Source organism: Calypte anna, chromosome 1 (assembly GCF_003957555.1).
Source record: "Calypte anna isolate BGI_N300 chromosome 1, bCalAnn1_v1.p, whole genome shotgun sequence".
Classification (NCBI taxonomy): Eukaryota; Metazoa; Chordata; class Aves; order Apodiformes; family Trochilidae; genus Calypte; species Calypte anna.
In genome coordinates, this window is record NC_044244.1 from 34,160,482 (window position 1) to 34,180,860 (window position 20,379).

The window sequence follows — 20,379 nt, forward strand, 5'->3', positions numbered from 1 at the left end:
GTCATCGGATATGGGAAGAAGATCTTGGCAGGGTCTTGTCTCACAGTTAACTATTAAGCTGGGATTGTTTTGCTTCACTGATAAAATCAATTAGTACTGAAGACTGGCACTTGTTCCTGCTTGGACTGATATTCAGAGTGTCCTTCAACCAGTATTTTCTGTGAATAAAGCACTTAAATCTCCTGATTTGCCCTTGTTGCTGTTTTCCCCCATTAAAAAAACCCACTGTTAAGTCATGATGTTATAATTAAATTGTGGTTGTACACTTCTACACGAAACAGACATGTGTAACTCTTTTATTCTACAGAATGAGGAATTTGTATTTGTCTGTCACATACCAAGACTGTGATGAGGAAGACAGACAAGCAACAAAATCACTCCCTCTTTTGATCCTAAGCAGCATGAAAATGCTATAAATAAACAAACAAAGAAACAACCCTTTCTCCACCCACATGAAACACTTTAAACCACTTCCTATTGGCAAAACAAACAGAAAACTGAGTAAAAAAAAAATATTAAAAATTAGATTTGGATATAAAAGTCAGGGTTTGCAGTGAGAGCTAGTAGCTTTGACCCACTGATACAACTGAAAACAAAAGGCAAGCTGTCAATCAGATCTGGGATGGCATTTTTTGATGTGTCAGTGCTGTTATCTTCGTAGACAATATATTATTTCCTTGCTAACTTCATGCCTTGAATTCATAATCACTGCAGAAACTGGATGGGAGACTGCAAAAAGTCAAACCACAGTTGTAATGCACTCATTTACTCCTTTAAAGAGGTACTAGAAAAGACATAAGGAACACCATTTAAAAAATCAAGTTAATTATCTATAACTCTAAAATAAAAATAATTTATTGGCTGCAAAAAAAACCCACGTAGGCAAATGATACCAAAAAAAAAAAAAAATCATCAACAACTTCTCAAATTAGCAAATTACTCAGACTTTAAAGGAACATGCCTGGGCTTTTGAAAGACAGAGATGTCCTGCTGGGTCAGACAACACTCCAACTAACCCTGCTCCATCTTGGAAAGCAGGAAAAGAAGGTCCCATTAACAGAGAATGACACCCTGCCTACTTGGTCCAGTCCAGTCCTGACACAGCTCCTCAACAACCAGTACTATCACATAGGAGGGTACAATGCTCCTCAGTCTTTGCAGTATTTACATATGAATTTACTGCCAGTTCATTTGCAGAATCTCTTCTGCATCCACGGACTCAGTTTGCATCCATGGGTTTACTGCTTACTCTTCTTCTCTCACGATACTGGATCCAGGAGGATTGTTTTCAATTAATGATGCAAAAATCAGTTTTTCTTTTGAATCCACATTTTTTGCTCCAGTACTAGACTGATAACAGCATAAATAAAAAAGTCTAAATAGATTTACACACAAGAGAAAAAGATATTGCCTGAAATCTTTTTAACACATTGCCTCACTTCTGAACACACCATGGAACCTGTGCATCCTCCTGGATCTTTTTCCCATTTAATTAATTTAATTTCCATTTTCCTGAAGACACCCCACTTACTCCCATGAAAACCCAGGCATGGAAATGTAGTGGTTTTCAAGAGGTCAACATCAAGATTCTCAGTTACCTAAAACAACAAAGAAATCTCTAATGGGCTTTTACCAAACTCACCCAACCTGCCCAGCTGCTCTTTCTGAGACTGTCTCCACACCTCTCTTTCAAACCTGTTCACCATCTTTGTTTGGCTTTTCCTAGGTTTTCTCACCTCACGTGTCCTATAGAGCCTGCTCCCTCTTCTGAGTGAGGCTTTTAAAGAAGAATACATATTTCAACAGCCAACACCAACACTTTGATGAAAATTAATGAAAACAACTCTCACAAGGATGTTTTCCCTTTGGGAAAGTGAGACAGCATGCTAACCCTGTGCAGAAAAACAACCAAAAGATGGGCCCCTGACCCTCAGGAGACACACCAATGCTTCCCAGTCTCTTTTCAGGTGCCAGGTTCCATTCAGAAACCCCGAGAGGTCACAGGGACAGCAGAGCAGGCACTATGGATCTGTGCCTAAAACTGACAAGTGGCCAATGGAATACATGCACATGTACCCACTGCAAGCACCTGTGCTGAATACAGAGCAAGTTGCTCAAACTTGCCAGCTCTGCTCCCAAATGTGTGTGCGTGTGCAAGGGCTAAATAGCTGACACAGCTTTCAAAATGAAGTTATAGGCACTGATTTTGCTGGGGAAAAATGCACCTGGAATAGTTTAAGGTGTTTTATATTGAAGCACTGAAGTTTCGTAAAAACACATTCAATTACACCTAAACATCTTAAGATGAAGGTGTTTGCTACCATAAGCAACAAATTCTGCAACTGGCTGTGCCCATAATGAAATTCTATGTAGAAGTGAAAGTTGTTTAAAGTCATTTAACTTCTCAGACCTTGTGTCAATTGTATATTTGAAACAGCACCATGTTCTTCTGGCACAGAATTGCCTTTAATGCATTTTTTTCCTCCCTTAATGTGAAAGGAATGAAATCAGTTTGTTCACTATTGTAATCATTTTCAGTATTGAAAAATCAAAAGCAAAATCAAAAGATAACATATCTGTCAAGAAACTGTATAAATAAATCATTGGCAATCTCATTTGGTAAGAACTCAGTGGGCTGTCTTCATTTTCTACAAGAGCCAAATTTCTTCTGGGTTTATCTGAGCATGAACCATGTGTTCATGAGTGACATATGAAATCATTCCCAACAAAGCTATTTTGGTGAAAGGAAAAATCTTACTTCTTTCAGCACTAAGTATGTGAAATTGGGAATTTCCAGTGTCTGTGGGAAGGAAAGATATGGAGTTCTGCAGATGCTTCACAGACCATTTGATAAACCTCCAGCAGGTTAAACAAACACACGGGGAAGACTGTAAATGATGCAGCAGCTGCAGCCTCTCATCAAACATGAAAATCAGCAAATTACTTTGCAGATACAATAAACACCTCAAATGCAGAAAAGCTCACTAGCCTGTGATCTGCATTTCGCAGATCAAAACAGTTGCTTCTGGTAGGAAATCACCCAAGATAGTTACCTTAATAACTGTGACTCCAGAGGTTACTGATAAAAGATTCCTAAATGCTAAAAATCTCTTCAGTGACAAAACTGAACATTCTACCCTGATTTTTAAAAGTACATAGTAAAAGTAAGTGACTATGAGACAAATGCAAATTGGGGGAAAAAATTGCCTTTGTAGACACATACTTCAGCTTCCTAATTCAGCCTTTATTAGAATATCTATATATTATATTTTCAGGTTTTAATTCTGTGATGAATTCTTTTCTCTTCTACTCTATGAAAAAGGTTGGAGATGATTCTGTGAAAGGTTTCCTCATGCTCTTAATCTGCAAAACCAGTTAGCCAGTGAAGACTATTTAATGTTTTGGTACAGAATGAAGGATTAGGGCAAGACAGCACATCACCCGTTTAAATTGGAGTGCTTATGAAATCCAAGGGAAGCTGAAGTCAAAGGCGAGGCAGGTTTGTTTTGCTGAGGCTGGAAAAGGTGACTGAGGTCTGCACAAGTTAAGCAACTTTGCTGGAGAAGGTGGCTGCCCTGTAGCAAGAGATGCAAAGAGGGCAGCTGAAAGTGCCACCACTCCATCAAAAAAATAAGGGGACTGTTTACACCTTCTGCAGGTTCACTTGACACAGGAGTCTAAAGGAACTGGATTGAGTTAACTCCAAGCATGAGAACAGCTATTTTTGACCACCTGCTGTCTTGCCAATGCCATATTCAATGACAGAGGAAAACAAAACTGGCTCTGGAGGTGTGTTTGCACATCTACCCACCAGGGATGGGTCTGTCTGTCTGTCTGTCACATTTGTCAGTCACTGTGAACCTTGCTCAGATGTTAACAGATGAGCTATACAAAGAACAACCTGGGATCTATCTTCCCTCCTAAGCAGTGCCATTTAATGAAACTTGTATCCTTGGATCACATCAAAAGTCTTTAATTTTTTTTTAAATCCATGTGGATTTTTTTTCAATTCCTCCCATCTCATTGGATTACTTTCTATATTTCTCCCTTATTTCTGAGATTATCTTGTAAAGAAAAAATAATGCACTCGTCTATTCTACTATTATACTATGCTGTACAGAACTTTTCCTCATTTAAATTGTAGCACAGCACACACAGATGTTAAATTCAGGTAACATAGCAGCTCAAGCACATTGTAACTGATTCACATGTTCTGCCTCTGTTATCAGTTCTGGATCCTGGAATTTCTTCACAACCTTTGCTTGTTTGCCTGTAGTGATATATTTTTGTTTTCAGGATTAGACGGACATTAATATATGTTACAAAAAAACCCAGTATCATAGTGAAGAGAGTGGTCTTTAAAACCCCTCCAGCTTCCAGCTGACCTACCTTCAAGTTCATTAACTGCGGGCAAACCTCTCAGGAAAGATGCATTTGGTGTAGTCTGAGAAAGAGTATGAACATTTGCTGCTCAGCAGGTGGTGGGGTCAGAGAGAGGAAAAAAAAAAAAGCTGTACTCCTGTATTTTTGTAAACAGCTGAATAGCACTTGTATCCATTTAGAGCCAAGGATCAGGAGAAAACTGCCTACTGCTTTCTACTGACATGTACAAGGTATATTTAAACATTTCAGAGCCTAAAAATTCCCAGGGTGTTAATTATTGTTTTTATTACAATAATTCAGTATTTCATGACTTCTCCTAGGAATATTTTGTGTCCTAAGCAATTACTGAGGACACTAGATCAGACAGTAATTATTTTTTCTGTATCAACTCTGTAAATATTAACCTTGCAAGGCATTCTAAGGTTCTTTGATTTGTGTGTCCTGCCTTCTAGCTCAGCACTTCAAAATACAGCCTACCCTAAAATTATGTTTCTTTAACATTTCATTTTACCATTAAAATTCTGTTGTCAAGCTTCCCAAAATGAAGCTGCAAAACTGCCAGTAACAGCAGAGCCTGAGCCACTGCAGAGGATGCGCTCAGGGCTGTACATGAATGTACTGAAGCCTGTGTTTTCCCTCCAGTTGATGACCAACCCTGGTTTTGAGATCAAACACTGGGCTGAAATAGGAAACCTGCATTATAGCATGCTTCAAAGAATCAGGTAGCGTGGAAAGAAAGTGCAGTATTCATGCACGTACAAAGGAGGTGAAAAAAAAACCTGGTCACTTTAATTTCAGGCTTCAAAGTCTTCACAACTTTCCTTCAGAGTACAGTGGCCTATTTTAACAACTGACCTCTTAGTACATCCCTGCAACTGCATACAAAACTTGCAAATGACAAATAATGAAAAAATTGGTTAGAGAGGAACACAGGCTTCCCACAGTGTAGAAAATGTCAAAGGAATGATTTATAACATCTAGGTTTGATACTTCCTGCTCTTCTCCACAAGGGATGGCATTCACTCTCAACAATTCAAAATACAGACAATTTCCTCAGTCACAGGATCAGGTAACACTATGATGTAAAATGTGGCTGAAATGAGATTTGGCAAGGCATAACAACTCCTGTGGGTCCCAGGGGCTGGCACAGCTGGAGCACAAGGGTTATGGAGGAGATGAAAGAACACTGGATCAAAGCCAACACTAGGAGAGATGGGAATCCAAGGACCTTTTGCTAAGTGCACTGAGATGGGCAAAATCATAGAATCAGACAATGGTTTGGGTTGGAAGGGACCTTAAATATCACCTAGTTCCAACCTCCTGCCATGGGCAGGGACAACTCCCACTAGACCAGGTTGCTGAAGAAGGCAGGCAGCTGTTTTATTCTTCTGTCTCAGAGAAAAGGAAATTTCCTTTGTTTGAGGAAATATTCCCATTATGTCTCCTCATTATTTGATGCTGGTTCTTTGAACAAAGATTTGCCTAGTAGAGAGACAGCTACATAACTGCAATTCTCCCAGCTAAACTAAATCTCTGAATTCACTGGTGATTCACACAGCTGTCCCAGACTACAGTTTGCATTACAGTTGTTTTGAGCCCTTGATACTTCAGGCAATAAAACTTGATACTTCTGTAAGTCTCCCATAATGCAGATATCTGAGTCAGTAGATATAAGATGGTATGGTGTTTTTTTTAATTTAATGTTGAATAGATAGGACACAAATTAGCTTTTCTCTAAAAAAACTTAAGATTTTCAACCCAATCAAGACTATTTGCACAATTTAACCGAAATTCACCGATGATTTAGCCAACAAAATAACCCCAAAAAACCAACACTGAGAAGCTGAGACATTTCAGCTCTTCAAAACCTGTGGGGGTTTTGACTATATTATCTTTTTTATATAAATAGTACCTTTTATGACTCAGTGGAAACCACATACAGAATTGGACTAAAACCAAAATGAAACTTGTGTTGCATATTTTAAGTAATATTTTAATCAGCCTCAAATTTATGGTGTCTTTTTATTGTTTAATGGAGGAATAATTTTTGGTGTCTTTTTATTGTTTAATGGAGGAATAATTTTTATGGCTGTGTCAAGTAATTTCTTTCCCCAGCCATCCCCCTAGTTTTCAGTGAGTGGATTGAAAAATAGACAAATAAATAAATGAAGTGAATAATTAGCTCAACATTAGCATTCACCGAATTCTCCATGTTGTTTAAACAGATAAAAGGGCATTGGATTTTAGTCTGGAAAGCATGGGAGCAGCTATTCAGCTTTTCCCTATTCAGGACAGCCCTGAGAACAGGCTTATCTTTAAGCATATGTTAAAATCTTAATTTTAAAGTGCCACTTTAACAGTGTCATCAGCTCTTGACATTGTATCAGTACTGTTGGAATATTTGATGCCCTTTTAAAGCTCACACAGGAACACCACCTTTTAAAGTACTTCCCCCTGGCAGGGCACAGCTTCAGACCCTCCGTAAGCCAGGAGGAAACCTCAGCTCGGGAACCTGACAGGAACTACAGCCATTTAAAACAGGGGATTCAAGAGGTTAGTTACCTAAGAAATGAGTACCAAGTACATTATTTTAAAGTGACAGACATTTTGAACTGCATCTCTGATTCTGAAGGAAGGATTTTAGCCATGAGTTTTGCAACACAAAATGTTAAAATGGTTTGGGTTGGAAGGCACCTTAAAGATCATCCAGTTCCAACCCCCTGCATGGGCAGGGACACCTCCCACCAGACCAGGTTGCTCAAAGCCCCATCCAACCTGGCCTTGAACACTGCCAGGGAGAGGGCAGCCACAACTTTCCTGGGCAACCTGTGTCAGTGTCTCACCACTCCAACAGGAAAGAATTTCCTCCTAATATTTCACTTAAATCTAAACTCTTCAAGTTTTAAACCATTGCCCCTTGTCCTCTCGCTACACACCTGTGCAAACAGCCCTACCCCAGCTTTCTTGTAGGTCCCCTTCAGGTATTGCAAAGCTGCTATAAGGTCACCTGGGAGCCTCCTGTTCTCCAGGCTGAATAACCCCGACTCCCTCAGTGCTGTCCTTACAGGGGAGGTGCTCCAGCCCTCTGATCATTTTAGTGTCTCTCCTCTGGACTCACTCCAAGATCTCCATGTCTTTCTTATGCTGGGGCCTCCAGAACTGGACACAGTGCTCCAGGTGGAGTCTCAGAGAGCAGAGTAGAGGGAGAGAATCACCTCCCTCAACCTGCTGGCCATGCTTTTTTGGATGCAGCCCAGGACACTGTTGGCTTTCTGGGCTGCAATCACACATTAATAGCTCTTGTTCAGCTTCTGGTCAACCCTCATCCCCAAGTCCTTCTCCTCAGGGCTGTCCTCAATCCTTCCTCCTCCCTGTATTTGTGCATGGGATTGCCTCGACCCTAACTACTCCTATTATGGTGGGAGTTTCCTGAATGAGGCCCAGTACACATCCCTTGGTTTGAATTACATACTGCATGGGCAGAGTAGCAATAAGGTTTCCTTATATTCTGGTCAAGAGTCTAAATGTAAAGGTTCAGAGAAATCTGTTCCTATCTTACACTGCAGGCTGCTTGTTATGCTGGTGTTACCTCAAGCCTGAGTTTTACAGTAAGGAATTCTGATGGTAAAACTGAACAATGTTTCAAACAATCATGTATACATAACCGTAACTAAACTCCTACACATCTGCAAAATTAAGTCCAAGTTTCAAACTGTAATTATATTAATGCATACCATTTGAATTAACTATAATTTCAGCAGTTCTATAAATCCCTTTGAAAGGATCTGTTGCTTGTTGATTTTGCGCCATGCAAAGACATGATAAATATGACATGTAGCCTCATCACATGAATAATGCATTCTGCATCTTAAGCAAGCAAGTTCTGCTCCAGAGAGATGTTTAATCCATTCTGTGCTTCTGAGGATGAAAGGAATTTAACTCAGAGCACTGATCTCACAGTATGTGCTCATTTGACTTTAATTATAAAATGATTATTTCAATTTTTTTTCCCCGTAAAATAAACCAAGCCTGAGCTCCATGTAACCTCTACAGAATTACATTACTTGTCTGTCCATTCAGTCTTTGCTCATCAATACTGCACTTCCAATATGGTTTCACAGGGAAGGATACAAACAACTTCTTGGGGTTTGCAGGTGGTACAGTAATTTTAGGTCCCACAGCACCAACAGCTCCTCTTTTCAAATCCTGGCCAAAGGAAGGAGCACTGGAATCCTTTACAGTGAATCCAACTTTATGAGAAGAAACTTCCACCAGGGACAGGGAGATGACACAATCCTACCCCAGATATGTTTTGTTTTTTCTTTTTTTTTTGGCTAGTGTATTTTCACTTTTTCCACAGACTCTTCAAACCTGTGCAAAGCTCAGGATAAGGTCATTTATCTTGTTAAAACCCCAAAGTTTTCTCTTGGCTGATTCAAGGGCTGGAGCATTTCTTAGGAATAGGACATCTGCTGTCTGTGTCTCAGGAATGACAGAGCATCAAGTGGATTAGACAGCTATACTGTCAAAGGCACTGTCACACTTCAAGCTTGAAAAAACAGCATTTCAGGAATGTGATGTTCAATCAGGCATAACATCTGAGGGGAATAGAAATGAAGGCTTTCCATACAGTGTATGCTCTCCATGTATGGATTACTGACAGTAACTCTAGCTGACATGTGTCCATCCAGGTCTAGAGGAATTTACCAGGTTCATTGCATCATACCTTCCAATTCAAAAGCTATTTAGAGCTGACCTACATACTATCAGAAGCGTAAGCAAAAGCAGCTATACTACTTGTGGTCTCAAACTAGTTAATGCTGCTAGTTAATGCTACTAGTACACCTCCTACTGCCAAGCCAAGCTGGCTAGCTGGGATGCTTCCACATCTATATCAAGACTAATTCATGATGTGGATAAACCACCATCAGATAACTGAGAAAAGATGCTGTTTACAAGGAGCTAGCTTATATATGAAATGTGGGGCCTGATTTTCTCATTCTTCATGATACAAATGTTTACAGGTCATTTTCAGAAACTTCACTCTGAAGAACAATGAATCTTTTTTATATTGATGTGGAGAGAAAATAAAAAAAGGCTGGTGTCTGTATAACTAAAGAGTTTCTCACAACAATGACTGCACACTGGATACTAGTCATGTAATCTCACAAGGGTTGTGATCCTCTTGATTTTACCACAAAAATAACAATATTTAAATCAGCCAGATGTTTTCAACCATCAAAAATGTTCATTTTGAGCAGCAATAAATCATCCAGCTCACTCACTATTGCACACATACAAATATGCACAAGAAGAACAGCCAAAACACATAATTTGTCCCTTCAGAAACACTACAGCTACCGGGAAGAGATCTGAGCCTGGCAGTGTTAAAGGTCTGAGCTCTATCCCCTGTATCCATAACCTCCTGCAGGCTGTGTGACTTTGTACAATAATAAGGCCATGGAGTGCAGAGAATATTAACATTAGTCATTGAAAGGTGGGTGACATGACCTTACAGTTCCTGATTTCTATTGCAACACATCTTCCCTTTGAGTCAGAGGTTACTGCACTTGAGGTGAGACTGCCAACACCAGTTACTCCACCTCTGTGCAGCCTTTGTCAGTGATCATTTGTTTTCATTAACATATCTCTAAAATTTTACTTGAGGTGAAAATTCCTTTATTGAGGTGAAAATTTCCTTTATTAGATTGCTGCATAATATATACAAAACTTACTTTTCACAGGCATATTCTGCAGACTTGTTTGGAGTAATTAAAAGAGACACAGGATCGAAGACCATTTACTTTAACCTTTGATCTAGTGGCCCAGCTTTGTGTGATGTGATGATGGAAAAGGCAAGGATAGGGATATGTGTAGAAGAAAATCAGGGGAAGATGAGAACTCTGCCAGAGTGTTGCTCTCCTGGGTTTCTGAGCCTGTTTGATCAGCGGCAGAAAATATAAACCAATCTCCCTATACCATCAAAACCAAGTATCAAAGAACAGATTCCATGGGGCCTGAAAATATGTGAGCCTCTGATGAAAAAATTATTGTGATCAATGTCTGAAATCTGCTGCCAAAGACAGACACAGGGATGTTTTTCACAGCAAAAGCTCAATGTAACCTAACTGTGGGAACTCCATGAAACCTTCCCTATAAGGTTGCTTGGTAGCAACTGCAATTCATTTGCTTTTTATAACGAGTTAAATTTTGATTAGTATTACCTTTCTGCTTGCAAATAGGTTAGGTGTTATAAAAAGCAAAGCAGGTCTTACCTGGAATACTCTGTCTCCTCACAGACAGTGCTCCATCAGGTGCCCTTCCCTGGTTTGCAGACTTTGTGTAAGGACTCTCATCTAAATAGAAACAAGCAACACTTCCAGTTATTGTTAAATATAATGTTAAAAACAATGTAATTTTTGCCCAAATAGTGTGTGAACTAGCAATGCAGAGCACAAGACTTGCTGAGCTAGATGAGGATGGGTATTTCTGAATGCTGTCCCAATGCTCAATGCCATGTTGAGAATCAACAACAAAGACTCTGAATAGAAGAGCTGAAAAGGATGGGGTAAAACCCAAATTGGAGATAACACTTAATTGATGACAGACTTGATATACGAAGACCTTTTTGGTTTTAACATAATCATAGAAATTTCATTTTTCTCATGTTAAGAAGCTTCACATGTGAAGCTTCATTGAGTGAGTGAAAGAGGTACCATCCCTGTCCAGGAATAAAAGGTTTTCAGAAGCTTTTGAATATTCTGTCTGTAAAGATGCACTCTTTTTCCTTTGGGAACTGTCGGTGGGTGGTTCCTTTTCTGACATAATGACTGACTGGGGAAAACATCAGAAAGCTGTTGCCAAATAGGCCAGGCACATTTATGCCTGAAGAATGGCAATGAAACAGTCTGTGTCTAAATAGGAAGCGATGTGGAACACCTACTGATCAACCTCAGTGCATAAGAGACCACTAATGGTGGGATGAGCAGATGAGTCACCAATTAAAGGCAGCATTAGGCAGAAAGTGAGTAACCTCTACTTCCCTCTTAAGAACAGAACAATGATAGGATAAAATCAACTATATGGTAGCTTTAAAAAGGACAAGCTGTAAGCTCAGGAAAGAAACGTGAGTAAAAGAGAAGAAATAATATTATGCACTTTCTTATTTCAATCAAAAGAAAGGAGTCAGCAGAAATTAACCTTTTGTCTTGCTTTTCTTTTACTGGAGTGTTCAAACACTTTAAAGTAATATCAAATCCCTCTATTTGCGTATTTTCCTTCAGGTTACAAAGGACCAGTGTGTTTAGTGGATGAATACGTGTTTAAATACAGATCAATGGGTAAAGGAAACAAAGACTATGTTATCTGGTATAGCACCCTCAGATAAAGTAGAACCATATAAACTTTTCCTAGAAGATCACTTTTTCTTCTCAGCTGACACTTTAGACATTTTAAGTCTTCTTTGCTGATTACGCTATTTACATCTTGCAAATTTACATCAAACTCATTTAGAAACTTGCATAAATGGCAGCTATGCATTTTTATACAAGTAAGATAAGGGCTAGGTCAGCATAATTTAATTTAACACCAGGTCTCAGAAAAAAGTGGCTAGAAGAGCAGCTTGGCTTTTAAAACCAGAACATCTGCAATGGACTCTGCTAATGTTAGGTGAACGCAGTAGCAGAAAATCTAAATGCATGCACATTGATGAAAGTGCAGCAACAAATGAAAAACATATATTGGTAAAACACCTCAACAGACAATAAAAATGTGGTTTTTTCTACAATAAAATGAACTCTCATAGTTTTAGGACTACATTGCTACAAGGAGAAAGATAACAGGCTTGACTATACTGTATGCTAGTACAAACTCTGAGAAAATAAAGCTGTCTGCTACTGAAAATACAGAGACATGAAAAAATATTAACTTAAGATTCAGCTCCACAACTTAGGAAAGAGGTAGACAAGTAAAGCTTTATTCTTCCATTCGAGGAAAGTGGAAAAGCTAATATTATAGCAGAATATAAATCCCCTCATTAAAGAAAGAAATTAAAGTAAGAGTGAACTAGAGATTCTGAAATTGTATTATCTTTATTCTTTCACAGAAAAGAGGCACCACTGAGCTCAAACTCAAGACAAGGCTCTCCCAAACAGCCTCCCCAACTTATATAAATACTGAAGAAAAAAAAAAAAAGCTCATCAATAACATGTAGGTTACACGTCTCATCTGTTACTATTTATTTGCAGGTGCTGAATGTGACAGCAGACAGTGCGAGACACGCGTTTTTCTATTATAAAGTGGGCAGGAAACGTAATACAATTTCTCAGGAACTGATGGATGGTGATGACTTTTGGGTCCTATTTGAATGTATGCCCTACCTGTGAAAAATATATCAATCTACAGGACAAAACAGTCCTCTCCGAGTAAGACTTTTATTACATATGAATTTTTTTCAACAGATTGGAGAGAGGGCAAAAAGGAAAGAAGAATTTCCAACAACCAGACCTTTATCAGTAAATCTTTCTCACCGAGCAAATGAGTAAATCAGCTACAGACTCAAGCTGGAATAGGATTTTCCTAATATTGCACTGAGAATATTTGTGGTTATCCTGAATTCAGAATAAAGGACAAGTCTTCAATTTTTTCTAGTTGATGGCACCAATGAGGGAAGTAAGTGCATGCTAAAATTCCTTAGAAAGGAGCCTGAGCAAAAAGTCTGGTATTTTCTACATAAAAACTGGCAGATATGAAAGGTAATGGAGACTGCATGTGTGAGTAACCTAGTGTTTTAATCTAAGTATATTAACACTGAAAACTTATCAAGTATTTATATGCATTAGGCATTGTAGGCACGTAACTGCATTACATTTTTTAATCTGGCTACAGACTTTCACAGCAAAAAAGAGAGCCAAAAAGGTGCTTCATAAATTTTGAATCCCTGTTAATGCAAGTCACACCCCATTATTATTGAGAAAGAACAATGAGCCATTGTATCACTGCTGGATTGGGAAGCTGTTCCCAGGACAGGATGGAATCCTCTTTCAATGCCCATTCAACAGTAAAATCAAACTGCAACGTAACTAGAAATCAGTGTAAAGGATTCCCAGAAGCAAAGGAAAACAAAACCAACCAATTGGAGAAAGAATACTAACAACCATATTGAGATGCTTACATGAGACAGAAGAGTAATCTAAAGAGAAGACAGATGCAGAAATAGATGTCACCCTAAAAACCAGAGTAACTAAAGAGACAAAAGAAGCCCTGATTGCTCTGAAATGTAAGACACTAATCATGCAATCAAAAAGGGAAAAATCAGTTTGCATGTATTAGTAAAGCTGTATGTGTGGCCACAAGATTTATTATCAAATTATAATTTACTGATGTCCCCATCTGCTCTATATTTAGCAGGGAGGGTCTCTTGAAACAGGTAAAAATGCCTCATGATAGCAGTGCCTTCAGGGTTTTGTCTGAGGGTTTTGCATTTACCACCTTTCCCCTCTCTAACACAGATAAGACTTCTTGGAGGTAAAATCTAAAGCAGCAAGACAACACCCTGAAAAAGCAAAGGAGCAAAAGGGTATAAAGCATTCCCCCCAGAGGGAAACAGTAACTCAAAATTAGATAAAGGTGCAATGTATCTAAGAAGCTACTTATACAAAGCAGAAGGATGAACAGGCTCGATTCAGTAGCAAAAACCTCACCTAGCTACACCCCTAATACTAATTATTAGCAGCAGGAAGAAACTGACAGACCATACAGAATTCACTGGCCAAACTGCATCACTCTTGAGTGCAGAAATGCCTTCACCTGGAACACACAGCCAGGCAGCTGCAGACCCTGCTGCTTGGTGCTCCAGCCCTGGCCCAATGCTGGGAGAACTGCACTGCAGGCAGCCACATCCACTGCTGCAGGAATAGCCTGGCTACATGGATGCACTCCTGGAGATGCATTAATTACACCACTCGTTCTGGTTTTGTTGTTGTTGTTGGTTGTTCTTCTCATTTCCTCTGGCTAAGAGATTAGACAGCCCACGGTGAACAACTTATAGCAAATCAGTGGGTCACATTAAGGTGACTGCTATGCCAGCACATCTCTTTGCTCAGTGACTACAGGAAATGAACCCTCTGATGCTGTTAACAGGTGGGGCTCATTTTCCCCCAAAATGATCCATGCATATTGCTTGCAGCTGCCAATGTGTAACTGTGAACACGACGCCCACTGTGTTAATTCACCTCCTTCCTGGCGGAACACAGCAATAACCTCGGGGGTGACATCTTGCAGATTACTAAGATCCTTAACCAGCAAAGCAAAATGATCTTCCTGTTTCCTCCTTTCACTTGTCTTTCTAATTAAAGACAGTAAAGATTATGATAAAGTGGACAGGCAAGTAGTCCTCCTGCTTACAGCTATTACTGTAAGCTTGTTGCCTTCAGCTATTGACTGTGTGGCAGATAAGCAGCTTTTTGCACTTCCCTACCTATTTTTAACCCACTGGCATCTCTATCCTGTAAATGAATAATTCATTCTTCCAGTCAGGGACTGTGCTGTGACCCCTTTATATCACTCTGTGTTATCCCTTACTATAAAGGGGGGGCTCTGTCTGAGGCTACGGGCTCTATATACTTTAATAAACCAACACTAATGTAACCCGACAAAACCAATACACTGAACAATGTGTGTTTGTGTGTGTGTGTGTGTATCTCACTTGGTACTGTGTTAGCAAACTGACCATATGAAATACTTTGATATTTGTTGTATTCAGTTTAATTTCTTTGAAAGATAACTGGGGACAAATAAGAGGGAATTAAAGGAAAGTTCAAAGATATTTCCTCAACAGTCAGTGCTAGGCATTCAATACACTGAGCAGTTTATGGCCATAGAACCATTTGTGTGTCTCCCAAGGTGGTTGTGAAAGACACAGACACAAAGATGTTGTTTACAGACATGGTAAAGCCTGAGAGCATTCTCTCCTTCAAGTCTTCACAGCCTGTTAGACAATGTTTCCCTCACTGCTGCTTCTGCATGTCCAGGTGATAACTAGGATAAGCCAGGAAACGTGCAGCACCAGCACAAGGTGACTTCAAAAGATGATGGTGCACAACTGTGTCCCCTCAGACAGAGGGAAACCTCTTCCCACTCCACCAGGAACAGCTACTGAACAACTCAGTGTCTGCCACTTTGTTCTCCCTACATAGGGAGGAAATGTGAAGATCCCTCACTGTTGTGTCCTCTCTCCCACCCAAAGGGTTGTCTGCAGCTCTATGACACCACTTGGATCTGCTTCTCTTCTGCAAAGCCTGCATTGCTCAGGAAACAGGAAATAATGTGGCACCAAATTTATGAGGAACTGCAAATGCAGAAGAATTTAATATTGAGGAGCTTGGAAGCTGTATTAGTTTTTTTTTTCAATAGTAGATGTGGAAACATTATAAGGGAGAACAGAGAATTTTCATCTTCCAGTTTTTCATTACCATCCTTCAACATCTTACTTATGTCTCATGACAGGATAAACTGTTCCTTGGCGAAAGGAAACAAACCTTTTTAGAGTTTGACTACATAGCTCCTAAGTAGACTTCACAACCCAACCAAGAGAAATTTGAGGTGTCCCAGAAATGTCCCTCCACTGTGAAGCATCTCCAACTACAGTGAGTCCCAAGACCCTGCAAGGAAGCCCATTACATCTTCAGCTGTCTCAGTGTATGGGAGGGGTAAGATAGGCTGCAAGGGCTTGTTGTTCACTATTTGGGACAGCACACACCTCAGACTAGCAGAAAATGACGCTGTACAGAGGTAGAGAATGACAACATATTTTCAAGAGTACGATTACAACCAAGAGAACATCATCCTCAAGATTAGTTTCTCAAAAATTAAAAGCATCGGGGTCACAGTTACTACTTCAGGGATTCCTAGATCTCTAGGATCTCACAGAAATTTGCCACTCCTTAGCTTCATAATGAAGAATATTTTTTGCCAAAACCAACAGATTTTTATGGATCCTGCCAGTACAGTACAAAATACCATACGTTCTCATACTTCTTATATCCAAAACTAAACAAAAAACAAACCAGGTTCAAACCCTGTCCCAGATGAGGCAGAAGAGGGAATCTGAACTCAAGGTCCACTATGTACCTCTGTGAGTAGCCCAGCTACTAAGAAGTCATAAGAATCACTCTAGAAAAATGCCCCCCATCTCATATAAACTCATCTCCTCAATTCCAGCTGTTTCTGATAAAAATGCATAAACATTTTCCCTGAACTGTTACAAATTCTGGAAAATGTAACTTTTAGCTTATCTACAGCAATGGAAAGGGGAAAAAAAACAGTGAGAAGGGAGCAGAAGCTTGGTTATCACACTGCCTCATGGCTTCCAGCTGAGAGGACTTCTTTTTAAGACAGGGGACAAATCTTTTTCCTGAAGCTACAGATCAAATAATTCTGAATAAGAACTGAGAAAATAACTGATTTTTTATGTAATACTCTGATTAATGCAACCAGTAGTAGTCATCATCAGTAGGTGGATAACAACTTAACTGAATCTGTAACAGCTGTAAATTAATCATAGCAAGAAGACTACTATCCAGACCTTTTTTTGGTTTTTAAATGAAGCTTACGAAGGTAACTGGAAGCTCTACAATTCTAATAAATTTTACAATTGAATTATTGAATACACTTGAATTGATAAACCACACTGAAATTTGCTGGGAAACAGCAAAGAGTACAAAATTTTACTTCATCTGTGAATGTCTTTAGCCTGATGTGTCTTTTATTCTTAGTAACTGTTATTGACAATAACGGTGAAAAAATATCTCAGAGAATGCATTACCCCTGTGAAAGGAGGAAGTTTTTAAAAGATTTGCTTTTAAATAATTCAAAAGTCTTGAGAAAATTTAACACCCTGTAACATTCACGGTTGCCACGATGTCACCACAGCTGTGTCAGAGTGTAATGGACTATAAACAGCTGAAAAAAAGAGACAAAATTGGCTGTGTTCTTTCAGCACATGTATAATGTACAGATTTTGAATGTATATGCTTCATGAAACAGCAAAATGTCAACAATTTGCTTTGCTGATAAGCTAACCCTTTCAGAGACGTTATGGGGACTCCAACCATGAAAGAAAGCTTTAATTTCTCCTACTGCTGCAGAGGAATAACAATTTTTTTAGCTCCTTTTAGAGCTATGGCTTCAATCACCTCCAATGAGACTTTATTTTTTAAATGGCAATGCTGTTCTACGAAGCAGTGCTTAGAAATATCTAAAATTTCCTAAGAGCTGCATGTAAAGCAGTCATTAATGAACTGGGTTCCAAGTAGGACAGATATGAATGTATTTAATCTTAATCCTTTCTTATCAAACTCTGTGCTCAGTGCTCTCCAGCAGTCTTTATTAAGAAAACACAGGGTTTCAAGTGCTTCCAAAAGTAATATTTGTTGGTGTGTGTGACATGTAAGAATTATGAGAAGGAAGAATTAGAATAGCTCCTCTGGTAATTTTCTTTCCCACATTTAGCAGATGTGTCCCCTGGTTTTCTTAGAAACTTAATTTTAACAGTTATAGCACCCAGTGAACAACTCGTGTGTCTCTAAAGTGAAAATTTATTCAATCTTATTATGCTTTATGTAAATTGAATTCTCTTTTTTTTTTTTTTTTTTTTTTTCCTTCCCTGAATTGTATGGTTACTTAATACAGTAGAAGCTCAGTTTTAATCTAGAAGCAAGAGAAGTAGGGTACTGTAATTATGCATAAAAGTGAATCCATCTCCTATGGATATTTACACTACCTCAGCAAGCTTGACCATTTGAAAAATGATCTGAATATCCTCCAAGTTTGCTGTCCAAAGTTAATTTCCTAAGCCTGTGTTTAGGCACCTGAATGGAAATGCTTAGTTTCCTAAACAGCTACGTATGTTGATCTCCTCCCAAAGCTATTTTGCTTAGGAGAATTCAGAAGACCATCTAAGACATGTGGGATCTGCATAAAGCTGAAAATGTGTCTCGAGAGGCATTAGCATATGATGAAATTCACTTCAGTGGATTATCAAATAAAGAAGTAATCCTATTTAACTAATAACTCAACCACAAACTACTTCAAATCTGATAAATATGCTTTTTTGTTTATACAACATCAAGCATTTGTTAAGGGATTAAACTTGAATGCCATAAATCAGAATCATTACTGAATCATTATATAATTTTAGAATTCAAAGTGAGTTTCATTCCATTGTCTTAAGCTGTTGTTAATTGTTTCTGGAAATAATACAGGCATCATACAAGTGAAGTGCACAATGCTTAATCGGAGCAACAAGAAACCAAAGAAGCTGGGAGAGTGAAGAAGCTCAAGGAAACTGAGGGTGGAAACTGTTTTCCTCTATGAGACAGTCTGGGATTTTTATGTACATATAACTTCTGAAGAAAACCTTATTATAAAGGATGGAGATATAAACCTCAGTTAAAAGGAAATTCCTACATGACACATATCTCACTGACAGGAAACATTTCCAGATGTTCAAGCTACACCTTTTCTTCTGAATTCCCATGGTCTGTTAAGAGTTCCATCTTGGTCAATGGGAAGATGTTGCTGTCCTTCATGTATGTGTCTTTAGGAATATCACATTGCTCAAATGCACTGCCACGTGCCAGCATCGTGTGAAAGGGGCACGCATAACCTTCTCAGAAAAAAAAACAAATACTACTGAAAACTCTTTTCTTGATGATGTTCTGGTAATTAAGAGATTCAGTTACATTGTTTAACATTGATAAAGGCTAAATTGATATCCCTCAAAATATTTGAGCTAAACTTGACAGAGGAATACCAACGTCAAGAAGATGATGAAAGTTCCAACATGGCTCTTGAAGAAAGGAGTTGAGCAAAAGAGCATGACCAGAGCCAAGGCAGTGGTCACAGGCCAGATGGCATTAATGGCACACATCATGAAAAAAAACACTTCTATGAATAGATATTTACTTTAAAAATACAGAAATTACCTTAACATTACCTTTTATTCTCTACCCTTCATTTGGTTACCTCTTCCAGATGGCAGACTGGTGAGGTGGAAGACAGGGATAGCTGATTAGAGGGAAAGGCGTCAAACCATCCCTGGCTCCTGTACAATGCCCTCCAGCTAAGCCACCATGCTCCTGACCACTGTGGCTGTACCATGCCTCCTTGAGCCAAAAAGCTGGCTTCTTAGTGGGCAACACTTCATTGTATATTAACAAAACACAACCTGTGTGTGTGTAATAATCTTCTAGGAGAACTAGTGAGGAAGAGCCTGACCACCTTCTCTACATGTATAGATCATAACACACAGGAGATCAAGGACATCTGCCCAGGGTGCTGGCATTACAGTTGACATGGATTGAAGTAAGTGAGGATGTCAATCAGGAATTTCTCTACTGCATGCCACAGAAAGCAGATGTTAGTTGCATGTCTGCTGCAGGAAGGCAATGAGAAAAGTTAATAGCTGAGACTGTGAGACTGTCGCTAAAATTGCATAAAAAGTCAATAAAATAGGTGCAACCATTTAGACAACAGGAGTTTAGTCTGCTTCAGGAAAAATAAAAATAAGCAAAATCACAACATTATGTTGCAAAACAAGAAATTAGTAATGATAATTTTTTCATGAGATTATTTATCCTTCCTCCATTCCAGTGCTGTACTAACGCTATTTGAAGCAAATTATATAATTTATTTTTCACCCTACTTTTGTCTGTAAGTGTCTCTAGTTGATGGCATCTCCATCACTTTCCTTGGGAGACTGCTCCATGGGATGCATCAGATCTCACAGCTGGAAAATAGTTCCCTCCATCACGCTACAATTTTCTTCCCTTGCTTCAACTGTCATTCCATTACCCATAATAACATTCTACCTCTCTTCAGAAGATCTTATGAAAAAATATATCTCATATACTGTTCATTCCAGAAAACACACATATTACTGAGCTGACTATGTTAAGATGACAAGGATCCTACCAGTTCTTCTTACTGGACATGACT

At 38.9% G+C, this 20,379-nt stretch overlaps 1 protein-coding gene across 1 annotated transcript in view; it reads right to left on the reverse strand.

The window, feature by feature from the left end:
* GRIP1 (glutamate receptor interacting protein 1) overlaps positions 1-20,379 on the reverse strand; it is a 229,760-nt gene that overhangs the window by 104,042 nt on the left and 105,339 nt on the right. Inside the window, 1 exon segment of the mRNA XM_030467152.1 lies at positions 10,659-10,739. Coding sequence (XP_030323012.1) covers positions 10,659-10,739 — 81 coding nt within the window.